Source organism: Delphinus delphis, chromosome 8, assembly GCF_949987515.2.
Source record: "Delphinus delphis chromosome 8, mDelDel1.2, whole genome shotgun sequence".
NCBI classification, from domain to species: domain Eukaryota; kingdom Metazoa; phylum Chordata; class Mammalia; order Artiodactyla; family Delphinidae; genus Delphinus; species Delphinus delphis.
In genome coordinates, this window is record NC_082690.1 from 16,404,922 (window position 1) to 16,422,397 (window position 17,476).

Sequence of the window (17,476 nt, forward strand, 5' to 3'; positions counted from 1 at the left end):
ATAATGTGTTTCTTGAAGAAATGAAATGCTGACAAGGAATGCCTCCAACAGTCACCCTGCATTCTGCCTGGTTCCTTCTGACTCATGCCAGGGTGTATTGACCCTGTTGTGTACTGACCAGGGTTATCTTTCTAAAACACAACTTTCACCTCACCCAACCCTTGTCAGTGTTTACTGGGTCCCAGCACCCTTTTTGAATGTTTATGGGAGTGAAAATGAAGTTAAGATCAAGCTGATAGTGAGGTGTGGTGGCTTATCAACAAAAGTGATCATAAATGATTAATCAGAAATTTTTAATTGTGGATTTGCTTTAAAAGAAACCCATGAGCACTACAGGAAATAGATGAGTCATGCCTTCTAGTACCTAGTGTCCTCTAGACTGGGGTTTGATAAAATCAGCCTTAACTGCTACAACTACCTCACATGGTTACCAGTGTGCTGTCCCAGGTGGGCACAACAAGACCCCCTTCTTTGCCGTTCGTGGGCGGGGCTCAGCGACCCTCCACCTGCACTGCCCTGTGGGCTCCATTCAGTGCAGTGGGTGGGACCATCTCAGGGGTGGTGTGTGTGCTGTGACCGTGTGTGCATTGGGAGTGGGGTGGGGAGGGATGGAGATCTTTGGGGAAAGACGAGGCAGACTCTTTGACTATAGCTATTTACAAACTCGGGAAAACAGAGTTCAGTAGAATGCCCACTTCCCATCTCCTTACTAAGTGGAAGTTCCATTAGCTCATAGAAATGCAGAATCACCCATCCTTCAGCTTAGAAAAGCCCTCGAAGGAGGTTTCTCAGTGTAGGAACAAACGGGGCCATCTCTTGGAGACTCTATTCCAAATTCCCAAGAAGCCTGGCAGTGTCTCACTGCTGTTTGGAAGAACTCGCTCAGTTTATCCCATGGCCCTGGCCGTGCTGGGTGGTCAGAAAGCAGCTTAAAAGAGGAGGAGACCCGGCACAAACTCCTACTCCTTCCACATAAGGGAAGCCTGCTGCAAGAGCTCACGTGCTTGGACTCCACTCTCTCCTTTGAACTACTCCATGCTTCCTCTCTTCCATCCAAACTGGCCTCAGTTCCTTGAGAGGGATTCGTCTTACTCTCTGAAACTTCCTATTCATGTCTCAGCCAGGCTTCATCCAACCTGCCCCAGAGGCCTTTCCCTTGGGCAGACGCCATCTCCAACACTCATTTCCAGGAGGAAGTGACCAACCCCATACACCAATTTGACAAGGAGGCCTTCGGGGCAAAAGTCTGAGCTTTTATAATCTTATACCAAACGGTATAAGATTAGTCAAGTTCTCTGAAGATAACAGGATCAATGCTTCCCCAGAACTGGTTATTTTCTCAGAGTAAAAGGGGAGAGGCATCATCAGAGATGACACAGGGGAACAGAGATGTGGTGTCCCCGACCACCTCCTGGAGGATCCAGGCTGCGACAAAGAGCAAAGTGTACCCCAAACTCAGGCCCCAAGCCCTGGGTCTGCTCCACCGGCTGGGCTGAGCTCGGGGAGAGCCTGAAACCCACACGTGGCTTTTCGTGGAAGGGGGAGGCTGCTTTTAGAATTGAATGCAGATGGCTTCTGCACTTACGAGAAGCACTGCTGGGACACACGTCCACGTTGGGGGGAGCAGCTGGCGGGGCTCCAGGAATGCCTGGTCTGCTGTCTGCCTGGAAGGGAGGGGCTGTCGGGTCTCCTTTCAAGTTGTCAGAATTCACATCCAAAAGATAGTATTTTCTGTCCCACTGTTTCCGTTTCAGTCTTCTTGAAGAACCCTCTGCATACTCTTTCATTTACACTCATTTTCATTACCTCTCATTACATTACATGCTCTATACCTTACGTTGCATTCATTATCTTTCCTCACGTACTCTTTCAGCAATTTCGTCACATAACATACATTTTTCATGATCTCTTTCATTTTCACCTGTTTCCAAGAAAAACTGTCCATTTCCCTATACAGCTTTAAATGTAACTCTTCATGTGTGATCTCATTTAAACCTCCTGACATCCCCATGAGGAATGATTATTCCCATTTTATAGATGAAGAAACTGGAACTTAGTAAGAAACTTGCCCACGGTCACAGAAAATAAATGTTAACATGACGACTTGGACCTGATTTGAGCCTAAGTCTTGGTAGCTTAAAGTGACATCGCACATCTACTCATTATCATTCTCGGTCGTCAACAACTTGATGCCTCTACCAGCCACTGTGTCATCAGAAATCTGATTGGTTTCCCAAGATTCCTGTGGTTCTGACAATTTATTGGAAGAAAGAACACATGTCACTCATTTACAGAGCCTGCGTTCAAGGCACGTTCACATCCTCGTCGTCAGTGGAACCTCACACCCTTATGAATGAAACAAGTCAGACAACGTTTTCTGGTTTCACAGATGAGGAAAAGTGGCTTTCCCACGGTCACACGGCTAGAAACAGTGAAATCAGAATGAGAACTCCTAGGCTATCAAAATACCCAGAACTCTTTCCCTGTATCTTGCTGCTTCTTCAATAAATAAATGAACAAAATAAATAAATAAACCTTCCAAGGAAACGCTGAGAAACCCCTCCTTCAAGCCTGTTTCTAGAGGGAGTTATTATCGGACTGGCGCCTACGAGCTTCCTGGCAGAGTGGAAGGGGCTCTGGCTGGATTCCCTGGGCCTGATGTCTATTCCCAGAATGCCACGGAAAACACAGGGCCGAGGATGACTTGGGCGGTGGGCACGCCCCAGGCCTATCACCCCTCCCAGGTTCCCTGCCCACGGATTGTAAAATGGCTTTGCAGACAGATTCTAAACTGACTGTGGGGAAGCGGGGCCCACACCTGCCCCCTCTCTGGGCCCAGGGTCTGATTGTTCTCTCAGCACAATGCCATGCACTCTTGCTACATCAGTTAGCCTGCGGCATGGGAAAGAAGCCAGCTCTGTGAAGGCGTGGCTTCCTCCCTACCCAGGGTCAGTTGGGGTTGGAGATGTCACCCCAGAAGCCAGCTTGGCTATCATCCATCCATCATCTAGAAGGGTCCCCTAGAGATTCTTTACATCACAGATGGGATAACTGAGGCCCTCTGAGAAGCGGCTGGCCCAAGGTCGCACAGCTGATCATTGAACAGAGACCCTACCCCAGTGTCCTGTCCTATAGCTGGATGTCAGCAGCAAACACAGTGCAGGTCCTAACCCTGACCCTCTTGGGCAGATAAGGTGGCGTCCAAGCCTAGAGGCCACCTGAAGGCCTGAGTTTTGACCAGTACAAACACCCATGCTTTCGCTGGTACTGTCAGCAAGATGGTGTGGGCAGCAGGGTGAGGGTAGTGCATGGCTTGGCCACTCCAAGTGCCCCAGGGGGATGCTGCTCTAGTTGCTTGAAAGAGGGTGCTGTCTGCAGATGGACACAAGCCATCCCCAGAGCACTGGATTCTGAGCCAGAAGCCCCCTTCTGCATCTCAGCTCCCTTTGACCCCTGCTCCCTCTTTTACCTCCTAGAAATGGCCCCTGCAGCGAGGCCCTGAAGCCTCCATCCTCTCGGCCCTCTATCCTGCTGGAGGCCCTGACACATGGCTGGCCTCAGCAGGGCGGCCTGGCTCTCTGAGCTGACTTCAGCCTGGTGGCCTCACCACGACTCCAAAAGGCCCCATGATTCCCCTGAGCAAGCAGTCCTTTACAATATGGGAAGCATCCCAAGGAGGTGGAGATCTCTGCCCTGCCCTTCTCAGTTCCGCCAGAGTCTGCAGGGCCCCGTCTGCAGAGGAGGCCAATGCCACACATGTACCCTGTGCTAGCTGAGTGTCCTCCTGCCCTGGACACTTACCAGGCCTGGCGCTGGCCTCACTACGCTTGCAGAAAAGTGCCCAGACTGGCCTCGTGTTTCACTTTCATCCCCTGGGGCCCCTCTGGGTCCAGGCAGGGTGCAGCGGAAACCAAAAGCAGCCCTCTGGCCCGAGTCACTCACTTGAGTGCAGGCTGGAGATGAGTGGCAGGGCGACCAGGTCTGAGTCAAAGCTGCCCAGGAGACCGCCTGGGGCTGCCACACAGTCCAGAGGGGCAAGGTCGTGGGCAAAGCTCCAGTCAGATGCTCCAAGGTCACCACAGCGGGTCAAGCCCAGGAGTGACCAATCCTCAGTTGGTGGGTTCCACTGTCCAGCTGGGGCCCCTGAGGGAGTGAGAGTCATTTCTGGGGGGTCCTGTTTCAAATAGCCCTTGGCCAGGGCTGGTAGAGGCCAGTCCACCTCAGCGTCCACGCATGTCTTGAATTTGGGGCCAAGGCCATCTGTTGAGGAGGACTCTTCTTCCAGGCCGCCCGCCTCGGCTGCCCTCTCCTCCGGGCACCGCGTCTGCTTCAGGTAGCCCTGGAAGGCCCCTGCAGCTGGGTCTTCTCCCGCAGCCACCTCCGGTCCCAGGGGACTCACAGGGCCCAAAGCTGAGCCACCCTGAACATCCTCAGGCTGCCCCTCAGGGTTCTGGACCAGGCCAATGCCACTGTCAAGCTGGTCCCGGCTGTCGCTCCCCGCCTGCGGCTCCCAGCTGGGCTCCGTGCCAGGACTCAGGCTGGGCTCCTGCAGGCAGATCCCGCTGTCTGTACTTTTGCTGCCGCCGCTACTGCAGCTGTCCTCCGGCAACCGGGGCGCCCCCTTTCCCAAAGTACCCCCAGCCTGGGGGTGGGGGGCAGGGAGGTGGAACTGGGGCTCATCAGTCTGCAGGGATGGCTTGGCACTGCTGAAGCCACTGTCCGTGCTGCCGTGCAGCTCCGAGTTCCTCAGCTCTGGGGACACCTTGGGGAAGGCCTGCTCATCGAGGGGGTGAATGGTGTCTTGGGTCTCTGGGCAGGAAAGCTGGCTGATGAGGCTGAAGGGACTGGGCTTCTTGAAGACCTGGGGAGGAGAGGGTAGAGTGAGGGGTGGGAGGGTCACCTGCAGGAACCCGCCCCAGTGTGGCCAGGGGAGGCCAGGGGTTCAGGAGGTACTGCTCCAACAGAGGGGTCGTGCAGAGCCTGGCGTACACTGCCACTTGTCCTTTCGGTTTTGGTTCAGAATTGAGTTTTCCTCCTCATGCAATTCTCAGTTTGACTCAGGCCAGATACCTAAGAAGCCCGTATTCTCGGACTTCGGACAGAATGACAGGCAGAATGGGAGGCTGCAGGGAAAGGTGAACATTCTCGGGAGGCTCTATCAGCAGTGCTTTTCAAACCCGAAAGCAGGCTGGACCCACTGAGATCTAGAAATGTGTTTCAGACTCTTTTCCACTATGACCCCAAGTAAGAAATATGTTACACAATAACCTGTATGTAAATAGCCCATAAATATATAACTCATATATGATTGAAACCAATTTCACAAAATAATACTTATTTTGTTACTTATTTTGTTACGAAAATACTTATTTTGTTACGAAATACTTATTTTCGTTACTACCTGTGCACTGTGATCTATTGTATTGTCCTGTCCTATCCTATCCCATGTTATTCATTTCATCTCTTACAATGCTGGATGTGAGACACCGAGTTAATTTCTTCACTCCCTGAGTGACTCACAGAAACACAGCCTGGCTGCAGCGTGGGGCAGTGAAACAAGCAGAGCTAGCAGCTGAGGGGCCTCGTTCCCCATTAATTGCCCAGAGGCCCAGGGAAGTCACTTAACCTCTCTCCCCCTTGCTCTTGTGCCCCAGCCGCACTGGTGTTCCTTTTGCTCTGGACAGTGCTGTCTCAGGGCCTTTGCACAGGCTACTCCTGGTTGGAATACTCTTCTCCTAGCACTTTGTATGGCTGTATCCTCCTTATCGTTCAGGTCTCAATTCAGATGTCATCTCCTCAGAGAGACTTTCCCAATCACCCTTGCTAAAGCAGTGCTCCAGACACTCTCTTCCCATTAACCCAGTTTCTGTTTTCCTAGCACTTAGTTCCTGGAGTTATTTTTTTGTTTTCTGTGCCCCCACATGCGCGCGCGCGCACACACACACACACACACACACACACACACACACACACACGATCTCCAACCCCAAGAGAATAGAAACTCCTTGAGGGCAGGAGTCGTCTGTTCTTATGGGCCACTCTGTTCCCAGAGCTTAAACTGAGCTGGCACATAGTAGGCACTCCAAAGGTTTGTTGACTGACTTACTGACTCACTGTTGCACATCTGCCCTTGTTCCTTTTGTATGTGATGACTCTAATGCAACTCTTATTGGTTGTATCCCTATTGATATCATGTGGCTTGGTGACTAAGGATGTGTATTCTGGAGCCAGACTTCACGGGTTCAAATCCCAGGTCTGCCTCTTATCAGCTGTGTCACCTTGGCCAAATCATTTATCCTCTCTGTGCTTTAGTTCCTCCTATGCAAAATGGAAGTAATGACAGTATTGCCTTCTCAAGTTGTGGTTCATGCATGTAAAATACTTAGAACAGTGCCTGGTACAGAGAAAGCACTCAATAAACACTTGGTGAACTGAATTTTACTCTCTAATAATTCTCTAAAGAAGTATTATTATCTCTGTTTCCTAGAGGAGAAAACTGAACCTCAGAGAAGTTAAATGACTTGCCCAGTGTCACACAGCAGCAAAGAACAAATAGATCTGGAATTGGTACTCAACTGTCCTGATTTGTAATCCCCACTTGTTTAACAATGCTTACTTTGATAATCATTGAAGATCAGATCAAAGCAGCTAATGAATGAGAACAAGCAAGTGCATGTTATTTATAAAGTTAGTAACGGCTGTGATCGTTAGAGGAAGGAAACTGGGCTGTACCTATCTTGAGGACGAAAAAACTCATGAGGACAAGTCAATTCTGTGATCCAAATGTTCAGAAAGAACAACAAAAACAGAGGTTGCTTGTCATCTCCTTTGGCATTTTTGCATCTATGTCCATTTCACTGGTTTGCATTAAACGTAATCGTTGATTCGTTGGCTGCCCCACCAGACGTAATCAAGCCCCTTGGGACCAGTGGCCACATTACTCAGCTGCTTCCGTACAACATTTTGCATGTTGTATTTGCTTGGTAACTGTAACTCAACAGCTACCTCTCTCTTACTAGATGCCTTTTCCCAAGCCCAACTAAGACTCTCCCATCCAGTGGTCCTTTCCTACTACTCTGCTGTCTAGTTACCCATCCCTGAGGGCAGGTTCCTTGGTGCACTCACCAGGCAGCCCCACCCCTCTTCTCTCCCCTCCATCCCCATCCCAGAGTTCTTACTCAAAATAATTTCAGAGGGCCTCTGTCTCTCTCCTTATTTTTCCTAGAGATCCTGGGATCCTTGTGGAGGGTCCCCTTCCAGCTGTGAGCTTCCCTGGGCCCTGGTCTCCCTGAAGGAGCCCACCCTTACAGCTGAGCCCTCGACCATCACAGTAATGTCAGCTGTGGGGACCACCTTTGGTCCAGTCTGAATCCCAGGCCAGAGACGGGCTGTGGTCTGGAAATGCTGCTCAATGTGGCAAGCTGAACTTTGGAGGCCGGCTGACTACAAATGCGGTGTTTGTCAGCACTGTGTAGCAAGAGGATAGGCTGTGGGAAGGTCCGGAGATGCTCGCCTCTCAGCATCACCTCTCCGCTCTGCTCTCTCCCACACTGACAGCAGCCCTTTGTCTGCCTGTTCCAGGGCACCCATCGCCAGCCTCTAGGGATGGGAAAGGCTGGGCTCCGGCCCTGACTCTTCCTGGCTGTGGGACCCTCTGCACGTAACAATCTCTCTACGCCTCAGTTTCCTCAGTTGTGAAGTGAGGCTATAACTACCTGACTCCGAGGTACTAATGCACAGGGGCTGGTTTGTGGCCAATTATTGGCAAATAGTAACAAAATGGCGCCTGGCGGGTTGGGATTACTGTGTCTTATCTGGGCCACTATAAGGCAACATTCTCCGTGCTGGGCTTGGCATTCAAGCCCTCCCTCCGCCCCCATGGTGCTTGATGAAGGTGCCTCTGATAATGTCAGGGCTGAGGGTACACGGCCTGCCTGGGAGGGTTCTCCCTGCCTCCCGGAGTCCTGGTGGGGCCGGGAAGGATGGGGCAGTGGCCTCCCCGTGAGACTCACCAGGACGGTGGGCAGCTTCCCCCGGCGCTGCACATATAGCTGGAGGGCCAGGAAGAAGGCCAGGGCTCCACAGAGCAGCAGGACAAAGGTGGAGAAGATGCTGAGGTTGGTCACGGTGAAATCTGTGGGCCCAGAGCGACGGGTTTATAGCCTGGTGCCATGGGATATGGAGGGGCAGTCCCCGAGGATCCCATGGCCCCTCTCAGGAGCCTCTCGGTGAGGGGCCGAGTGACCCCCCCCACACACACCCCCCAGGTTACCTCTAGGCCACAACTCTGGAGGCCACGCCAGGATTCTTGGGAGTCCCTGCCTGGCCCTCCAACCTCTGCCCTGAAGGATTCCCTCACTAGACACATGGCCTCCAGCTCTCTGCACAAAACTCACATGAAGGCCTACATAGCGGTGGGGCAGGATGGTACAGCAGGTAAGAAGGGAGGCTTTGGGAGCAGCCAGACCTGGGTTCAAATCCCAGCTCTACCACTTACTAGCTGTGAGGCTGTGGACAAATTACTTAGCCTATCTGAGCCTTAGTTTTACCGTCTACGAAATGGGCAAAATAATAGTGCCTACCTCATAGATGGCTGTGAAGCACACAGCACTTACCATGAACCAAGCCCTTTATAATATCCCCCCTTATCTGTGGTTTTGCTTTTTGTGGTTTCAGTTAACCTGTGTTCAACTGTGGTCCAAAAACGTTAAATGGAAGATTTCCAGAAATAAACAATGCATCAGTTAAATCGTGTGCCGTTCTGAGTAGCATGATGATATCTCACAGTGCTCCACGCTGTCTGGCCCGGGACATGAATCATCCCTCTGTCCAGCAGATCCCACCCGTGAGTCACTTAGTGGCTGCCTCAGTTATCAGATGGACTGTTGTGGTATCCCGTGCTTTTGTTCAAGTAACCCTTATTTTACTCAATAATGGCCCCAAAGTGCAAGAGTAGTGATGGTGTCAATTTGGGCATTCTCTTAAATTTTTGTTTAATTTATAGACTAAACTTTGTCATAGGTATGTATGTATAGAGAAAAAGCATAGTATATATACATGCTTTCAAGGCATCCACTGGGGGTGTTGGAACGTATGCCCTTCAGATAAGGGGGGGGGACTACTGTACTATGTCACCTGATTCTTATAGCCACCTTAGGAGGTGAATACTATTATCTTCCCTATTTTTATAGGTTAGCATCCTGAGGCCCAGAGGGGTTAAGCAAGTTGCCCAAGGTCATATATTTCATAAGTGACGACGCTGAGATTTGAACCTAGACCTGTATACAAAACTATTTCTATATCAGTGAGTGGATGTTGAAAAGCTCTTAAGGCCGCCTGGCACACAGATGGTGCCTTCCTCTGCTTCAGTAAGGCAGAGTGAGGCTGAAATGACAATGAGTTTGTGCGTGTCTGCCATAAACTGAAATGTACTGCAGAAAAGTAAGGAGTCCCTCTGGTCATTGCTGGACGCTGCCCACACTGGACCGGGCACTCCCAGCGCACTGACTGTTGGCATGATTCGCTGGGCACTTGACATATGTTGTCCTGAGTAGCTAGTTACAGCCTGCTCTGGGCACACCCTGTCTTCCCAGCCAGACTGTAAGATCCTTGTGGGCAGAACCACAGCCTTCACATGCCATTTTCCCTTCCCTCCCTCCCCTTTCCAGCACCGGGCTGAGAGCCTGGCACAGTATTTGCTGACTTTTGCAGCTGTGGGGAGGAGTCAGCTCAGTTCTGCTTTCCTCTGAGGGGGAGGAGGGGAAGTTCGGAGAAGCCCTTGGTGCCCCCAGCTCTAAGAAAAGACAGCGGAGGAATGTAACAAACAGGAACCACCACAGCTGGCTGAGGAGTGCTGCAGAAGCGCTCCTGGGAGTGCAGCTGGGCTCCAGTGGAAGCACCCGCAGAGCTGGGAGACCTGGCTTTGTGGCCACACCCTGGAAGTTGCTTATAGGTACTGAGCCTCAGTTTCTGCATCTCTAAAATGGGGACAATAGGAGCTCTTTCATAGAGCTGTGTGAGGATGGAGAGCTGTGTCGCAGTTGGGGGGCACCTAGCACAGTGCCCCACATCGGCAGCCCTCAGTGGAATGCTTTTCAGAAGTGAGAGGCCCTTCCTGCCTCCCTTCTGCCCAGACAGCAGCCCTGACCAACTCACACTGCGGGGTGAGCACGATGCACTCCTCCTTGGACCAGACCTCCTTGTTCACTCGGGAGCTGACAGATGGTTTCACCCTGACACAGAACTCTCCCACCCCTCTCGGGACTGGGAGGTTAAAGTTTTCATGTTTTATCTTGTCATGGGACTGAAACGAAAACAATCAGAGCAGTAAACACGATATCCTTGTTCCATGCCATATGCAAGCTGAGAGCCGAAGGGGCTTTAGAGATGCTCTAAAGCACTGAAGGCCAACCCCCTTTAGTGGTCTTTTTCTAAGATAAAAAACCCTGCATTATCGAGGCAGCCCAAGATCTCTGTGATTACCATGATTTAGTTTGTATTAAAATCAAAAAGGAGCAAAGGAAGCCATAAACAAGGCGAAAAGACAACCCTCAGAATGGGAGAAAATATTTGCAAATGAAGCAACTGACAAAGGATTAATCTCCAAAATATACAAGCAGCTCATGCAGCTCAATATCAAAAAACAAACAACCCAATCCAAAAATGGGCAGAAGACCTAAGTAGACGTTTCTCCAAAGAAGACATACAGATTGCCAACAAACATGAAAGGATGCTCAACATCACTAATCATTAGAGAAATGCAAATCAAAACCACAATGAGGTATCACCTCACACAGGTCACAACGGCCATGATTAAAAAATCTACAAACAATAAATGCTGGAGAGGGTGTGGAGAAAAGGGAACCCTCTTACACTGTTGGTGGGAATGTAAGTTGACACAGCCAGTATGGAGGTTCCTTAAAACATTAAAAATTGAACTACCATATGACCCAGCAATCCCACTACTGGGCATATACCCTGAGAAAACCATAATTCAAAAAGAGTCATGTACCACAATGTTCATTGCAGCACTATTTACAGTAGCCAGGACATGGAAGCAACCTAAGTGTCCATCAACAGAAGAATGGATCAAGAAGATGTGGCGCGTATATACAATGGGATATTACTCAGCAATAAAAAGAAACGAAATGAGTTATTTGTAGTGAGGTGGATGGACCTAGAGTCTGTCATACAGAGTGAAGTAAGTCAGAAAGAGAAAAACAAATACTGTATGCTAACACATATATGTGGAATCTAAAAAAAAAAATGGTTCTGAAGAACCTAGGGGTAGGACAGGAATAAAGACGCAGGCGTAGAGAAGGGACTTGAGGACACGGGGAGGGGGAAGGGTAAGCTAGGACGAAGTAAGAGAGTGGCATTGACATATAAGCACTACCAAATGTAAAATAGATAGCTAGTGGGAAGCAGCGGCATAGCACGGAGATCAGCTCGGTGCTTTGTGACCACCTAGAGGGGAGGGATAGGGAGGGTGGGAGGGAGACGCAAGAGGGAGGGGATATGGGGATATATGTATACGTATAGCTGATTCACTTTGTCATACAGCAGAAACTAACACAACATTGTAAAGCAATTATACTCCAATAAAGATGTTAAAAAAAAAAAAAGCAAAAAGGAAGTATTTTATAGATACTGAGGACCATCCCAGAAGAGGCTAGAATCAACTGTGGTTGAAAGGAAAGAGGATGGATTTTGCAGATTCCAGATCTCCCATTTTTGGGAGTGTGCTTGGGCATTTTCATAGCCTCTGAGAGCTTCATTTTGCCATCTATAACATGGAATAAAATCCCCACCTGCAAGGGGGTTGGAAGCAATAGTTATAACATCTCCTGCGCTGCCTGACACCTAGCGGGCACTGTCGTCCCTGCCACGTGGCAGAAGCACAGGTTTAAGGGCTCAGGCCATCTTGACTACCCCCACTTGCCCCACAAGCTCTCTCGACTCTGCTGGAAAAGTTCCCCAGGGGTACACAAGGGAAGCCTGGCCTTGGGGAATCCCATACCTTATATCGTCCTGGTACCTTGCGAACCTCAATCTCATACTCCCGGAAGTTGTGGAAGATGCTTTCATATGTGTCGCCTGCAGGGGCCATCTTGGGCCTGGGGAGCTGGATCACCCCAAAGATGATGCCATCGTGCACCTCTAGCTTCACGCCGGCAACTGTCAGAGTCACTGAGTCGGGAGACAAAACCATGAGGCGTGCAGCCTGGGGAGGGCCTGGGCACCCCATCCATACCTGGCCTCCAGGGTCAAGCTTTACCCACCCTAAAACCTGGGCTACAGGTTTCTCAACCTGGCAGAACATAAGGATATCCTGGGGAGCATGTTAAAAACGCAGATGCCCAGACCCACTCAAGACATAGTGAATCTGAATTTTGGAAGCTGGGCCCTGGAAAGGTCTATTTTTTTTATTTTTATTTTTTTTGCGGTATATGGGCCTCTCACTGTTGTGGCCTCTCCCGCTACGGAGCACAGCCGCTCCCTGGCATGTGGGATCTTCCCGGACCAGGGCACGAACCCGTGTCCCCTGCATCGGCAGGCGGACTCTCAACCACTGCGCCACCAGGGAAGCCCAGGAAATGCCTGTTTTAAACACACTCTTCAGTGATGTTTCTGCAGCCAGTGGAGTACCGGCCTGTGGGCAGGCATTTGGGAGACAATGACCTCCAAGAGCATCATTCTGAATTCTGCAGAGCAGCCTTGCCGCACACATAGCGCACAGTCAGTCCCAATCTGCAGAAGGAAAGAATCCCATCACATTTGGGGCTTATTCTTTTCTCTCTGCAGAGAGAAACTCCCAACTTTGCTTCAATAGCACCTCCCTGCTTCAAAGCCTCACACCCTGACCCCGAGGAATTCATTCTTAAAGGGAGGAGGACCTGATAGAAATTCTGCCTCCAGCTTGCTGCCCTATGCTGAGTGCTTATGGATTTGCTTCCCCTCCCAGAACCCTACAAGTACACCAACCTGACCCTCGTGACTCAGCTGCCCCAACTCACCCCAAGACTTCTCTTCTGTAGGATAAACAACTCCAGTTCCCTTTTAAATCTTGAATAACTTGGCTATTTTCATCTAAACCTTCTCCAAAGTCCTGACTCAGGCTTGTTTGGGCAACTAAATCCCCGGCCAGGAAGCCAGGCAGATGAGGCGAGCTATGGGAATGGAAAGAAAAGTTCTAGACTAGAGCTTCCGGCCAGAAAGGACCCTGAAAGCCATGTTCTAGGTCCCGGGGAGGAAAAGCACCTTCATCCACAGAGAAGCGGGTGTTGGGAGAGGTCCAGTTTGAGTGCTGGCCTCCGTCCACTGCCCGGACTCTGGCTCGGTAACCATTGCTATGATACAGGTCCAGGGTCTGCATGGTGAGATCACAGGACAGCACCAAGGTTTGGCTACAGCTGCGGATGGGGTTCCAGTAGATGGGCTCTACTCCATACCTGGGGAGATAGCGGGGTAGGCATTGGGAGAGGAACTTGTGCTCAAACCTAACTCCTTTAGGAGGGAAGCAAGAGGCCAGGGGAGAGCTCTCATGACGGTATAGCCCTCAGGGTATTCCCTTTAGTCCGGGGCATCTAGTTGCAAGGGGATCTCCCTTGGTTCTGGGACTCTGTACCAATTTCTCTGTGCTCTAGAAGACTCTTAGATTGGAATACGAGTAGCTCAAACGCCAACTCATCCAGGAAGACTTGCCACTCCCTGCAACACAGCCCAATCCCTCCTTTCTCCCAACTACATCTGTAGTCCTTAGGGCTTCCTTGTTCTCCAACTGGCTTACGGATGCTTTTCCTGTTTTTCCAATAACATGGAAAAATCTTGAGGATAAAGGCAATACCTTGGCTTTCTCACCCAGAGCTTCCAGCACACTACTCTGCCCATATGAGACTTGATCAGTACTTGTCAACTGATGGATATGTGCCAGGGTCCTTCCCGGTGTCATTTCAGTAACAAGGCAGGTATCTTCCCATGCCAGGGTGGGTAGAAGGGGATGGACTCACCCACTCCCTCACTCACCTCCCTCCTTTCTCCATCCTCCCTTTTGCTTACCGCAGGAGCTCCACTTCATAGTAGGTACTTTCAGACTGATTCGGGATGGGAGTCCAGTGGAGGACGTGGTAGAAAAATTCTGCTTCAAACCACGCAGATGAAGGTCTGGGCAGTTCTGTCCGCAGGGAGAACAGTGTCAGTACCAGAGCTAGCAGAGGTCCCCTCCACCTCCCTGCCAGGGAGGAGATGATGGTGGTGATGGTGGCAGGCATTCTAACAGCTCCCATTTACTGAGCACTTTACCTTGAGCTGAGCACTCAGCTAAGTACTTTACATATATTGTCTCATTTAATTATCACAGTAATCCTACAAGGTAGGCATTTATTACCCCAATTTCACCAGAGAAGAAAGGAAGGTTCAGAGAGGCTAAGTGACTTGCCCAAGGTCAATGGGGTAGTAAGCGGTAGAGTGGGCCTTTGAATCCAGATGCATCTGATCCCAGAGCTAGTATAGTGTCCTTAAATCACTGTCCTGTGCTGTAGGTGATCAGAAGCAGAAGCGCTGGTTGAGAAGAGCCAAGGTCGGTGTGATGCCTCCCAGGCAAGAAGGCAGGGGCTGAGGGCTAAGATGTGCCCACAATGAGCTCTCAGATGAGCTGGTCCCTGGCTCTGCCCAATCCCTGTCCCTGCTCCAGCCCCATCCCAAGGCCTGCTCTCCGTCCCCACACCTGGTCCCCACCCTGGTCCCAGCCCTGGCTCTAGCCCAAGGCCCCCCTCTCTGGAGTTCTTTGGGTACACAGATATCCTGCTAGTTGGCATCTACCTGTTTCTCTTCACAGAACCCCAAGCTGAGTGCTTGCCCCCACTTCTCGGAGGGCTTTACTGCAGCCAGATGCCCAGCCTCAGGCTGAGTGGAACAGGCAGCCCTGGGTCTAGACTGGGCTGAGGACGTTTCCACAAAGAGCTGGCACCCTTGGCTCCAAGGTGATATTTACTAAGTACCAGTGCCTCTCTCCACCTCCTGTGTTCCCCTCACAGCCAGCTACACCTCTCACCACGGGAAACTAACTTCAAGAGCCTCAAACTAGCACTTGCTAGTGTGACTCAGACAAATCATTTAACCTCCCTGAACTTGTTCTCTCATTTGTAAGAATGTGATAAATACACCTACTTTAAGAGTCTTGCCAATCGAATGCAATGAAGTACGTCAAGGCCAATACCCACATTCAGCTCCTCTTCTCTCCTCCTCGATCCCTTAATGTCTCTCCATCTGACAGCGACTCCCAGGCTTCCCTTGTTCTCCAACTTCTCATCATCTCTCTAATAATGCTTCTTTTTTCTGACTGTCATCCTCATTTAGAAAGCACATGTGTCCCGGTCCCTTGCTTTCTTTCTTATACTGTCTTTGATCCTCAAGTCTGTGTCTCGATTTCAAAACAGTATACGGAAAGTGAAAAACACAGTGGGTCATTGTGGTGTTGGGGCTGCACATCCCCAGCTCAGCTCTCTATCATGTGAATGGTGACTGCATGTTTTACTTCGTATTCTGGCGTCATGTAGAAGCAGTTTCAGTCCCTGCTCTCCCTGCCTCCGCTCCTGGTCCCTCTGGCTCCCAGCCCTTTCATTTTCTCCCTTCAGGATTTAGTCTTTTCAATTGCAGAAACTTTCCAGGATTTCTGGCTGGGTTAGGTGAGCTAAGGAGTAGCAGTAGGGAGGAGGGAGGCAGGTGGCAGTGGGAGAGCACTGGGGGCTAAAGAAGGAGAAGGGATGATCCGATGGGGGTGACAGGTAATAGTGGGGGAAAAGTGCTGAGATAGGGTGACATGGCACGGGGCAGAAATAGATTAATCGGAGAGCTAAGGGAAGGTAGAGTCAGACTGAGATCAAAGTAATTCCCCAGAGGGACCAGCAGTCTCTTCATTTGAACTAGAACAACAAAAAAGCCAGGGGTAAATTTATGACGCACAGGGAGGCGGGTGGACGGTGACTTGTGTGTGTGGGGGGGGTCATTTAACTTCTCTATCCATACTTCCCCCTCCCCTAGTCAATCTCAGTCTCTTCTACGTCCACAACGGGTGAGCCTGAGACCCAGGCTTGCCAGAATGAGGGAGATTCGGGGAGTAGGGAGATAATGGGTGCCCCTCTCCGTAGAGGGCAAACCAGACGTGATTCTCCGTGGGACTCAGAACTTTAATGTAGGAGTGACGACCGGTAGGAGGGGGAGCGGGACGGGCGCGGAGAGGTCAGGGCTAGACCCCGATCCTTACCGTGCGCGCGAAAGCCGAGGAGCAGGCTGAGGAGGGCCGGAAGCTGCACTATCAGGCGCGGCAGCATCCTAGTCGAGCCGCATCCTCCGGAGCGGGAGCAGAAGCCAGAGCTGGGATGCTTGCCTCCGGTCGCCGCTCTGCGGGACTGAGACTGAAGCCTCCGACCGCCTGCCAGGCCACGCCCCGCTAGGCTGACGCCATAGGGGCGGAGCCTCGAGACGCCCCGCCCCCGAGCCGCGGCGTCAGGGAGCCCGAGCAGCGGCGTCAGGGAGCCAGAACCGCTGCGGAGCGCGGTCAGCCCAGGCAGGTGGAGAGGAAGCAGGGGCAGGGCTTGCGCATGCTGTCCCGGGGCGGGGGCCGGGCTCTGGGCAACTCTCACCCTCCTCGCCTCCCGGGGCCCCCGGTGTAATAGGGTGAAAGCGGTCTGGGTAGCCTGGAGGCTGTGTGTGTGTGTGTGTGTGTGTGTGTGTTGCGGTGCCTGGAGGGTGTGTGTGTGTGTGTGTGTGTGTGTGTGTGTGTTGCGGTGCAGGTGGCGAGGGACAACCTTGTCCCTGTGGGTGCGGAAGGTGGGGTGAGGATGTTAGAGCAAATTTTACGGAAGAGTAGGGTTGGGATCCGCAGCTGCTCAGAGTTGGGAAGGAGATTGTCTCAGGTGCTCAGGGAATGTGTGAGAGGACACGTGTGGGAGCCTCGGAGCTGCCAAGTACCTTGATGTAGGGCTGAGCTAAACCAACAGTAAAATAGGCAGTCCTCTACCTGCTTAATATTTTGGAAGGGGTGCTGACGACGTCTTCCAGCCTTTTTTGGTTTCCCTCGCCTGCCTGAAATCTCATGTTTAGAGGTTTTTTGTCGTGGTCCGAACGGGGGTTGGAAAAGAATTTCCAGACACAAGGCAGAATGTAAAGAATATAGAATTTATTAGAGGGAAGGGTCGCCGCCAGAACAGCGGGTCGACCTCCTAGTAGTCTGGGAGAGTCGAGCCAGAACATGTGCTATTGATCAGTTTTTATAACCAGAAAACAAAGGAATGGCCCGAGGTGAAAATTTCGTTGACTGATTGGTCGAGGCACATATACCTTCCTTCTGTAGGGTGGGAGTGGGACAGGGCATATGCCTTTCCTTATTTGGGACAGGTCCCGTTGCCCAGGTGGGCTCAGAAATTTCCTAACCATTGCGACATGGTGGGGAGGGCGATTAAGAGTCCGGTAGGGG

At 51.2% G+C, this 17,476-nt stretch overlaps 1 protein-coding gene across 1 annotated transcript; it reads right to left on the reverse strand.

Moving 5' to 3' along the window:
- Window positions 1–238: 238 nt before the first annotated feature.
- Window positions 239–16,386, reverse strand: IL10RA (interleukin 10 receptor subunit alpha). The gene is made up of 7 exons (XM_060017884.1): window positions 16,265–16,386; window positions 14,059–14,173; window positions 13,261–13,451; window positions 12,020–12,189; window positions 10,156–10,303; window positions 8,013–8,134; window positions 239–4,861 (listed from the first exon to the last, which is right to left on the reverse strand). The coding sequence occupies exons 1-7, from the start codon at window positions 16,329–16,331 to the stop codon at window positions 3,935–3,937; spliced, it is 1,740 nt and encodes a 579-aa protein (XP_059873867.1). The 5' UTR covers window positions 16,332–16,386; the 3' UTR covers window positions 239–3,934.
- Between the last annotated feature and the right edge of the window lie 1,090 nt (window positions 16,387–17,476).

What these genes read in the sequence shown, in the direction of transcription:
- IL10RA (XM_060017884.1), bottom strand. Translation starts at nt 16,331, where the DNA reads ATGCTGCCGCGCCTGATAGTGCAGCTTCCGGCCCTCCTCAGCCTGCTC. An exon ending in TATGAAGTGGAGCTCCTGCG is followed by an intron (nt 13,452 to 14,058) that starts GTAAGCAAAAGG and finishes CTATCTCCCCAG; the next exon opens with GTATGGAGTAGAGCCCATCT. An exon ending in GGAAGCTGCCCACCGTCCTG is followed by an intron (nt 4,862 to 8,012) that starts GTGAGTCTCACG and finishes TCTCCTCCCCAG; the next exon opens with GTCTTCAAGAAGCCCAGTCC.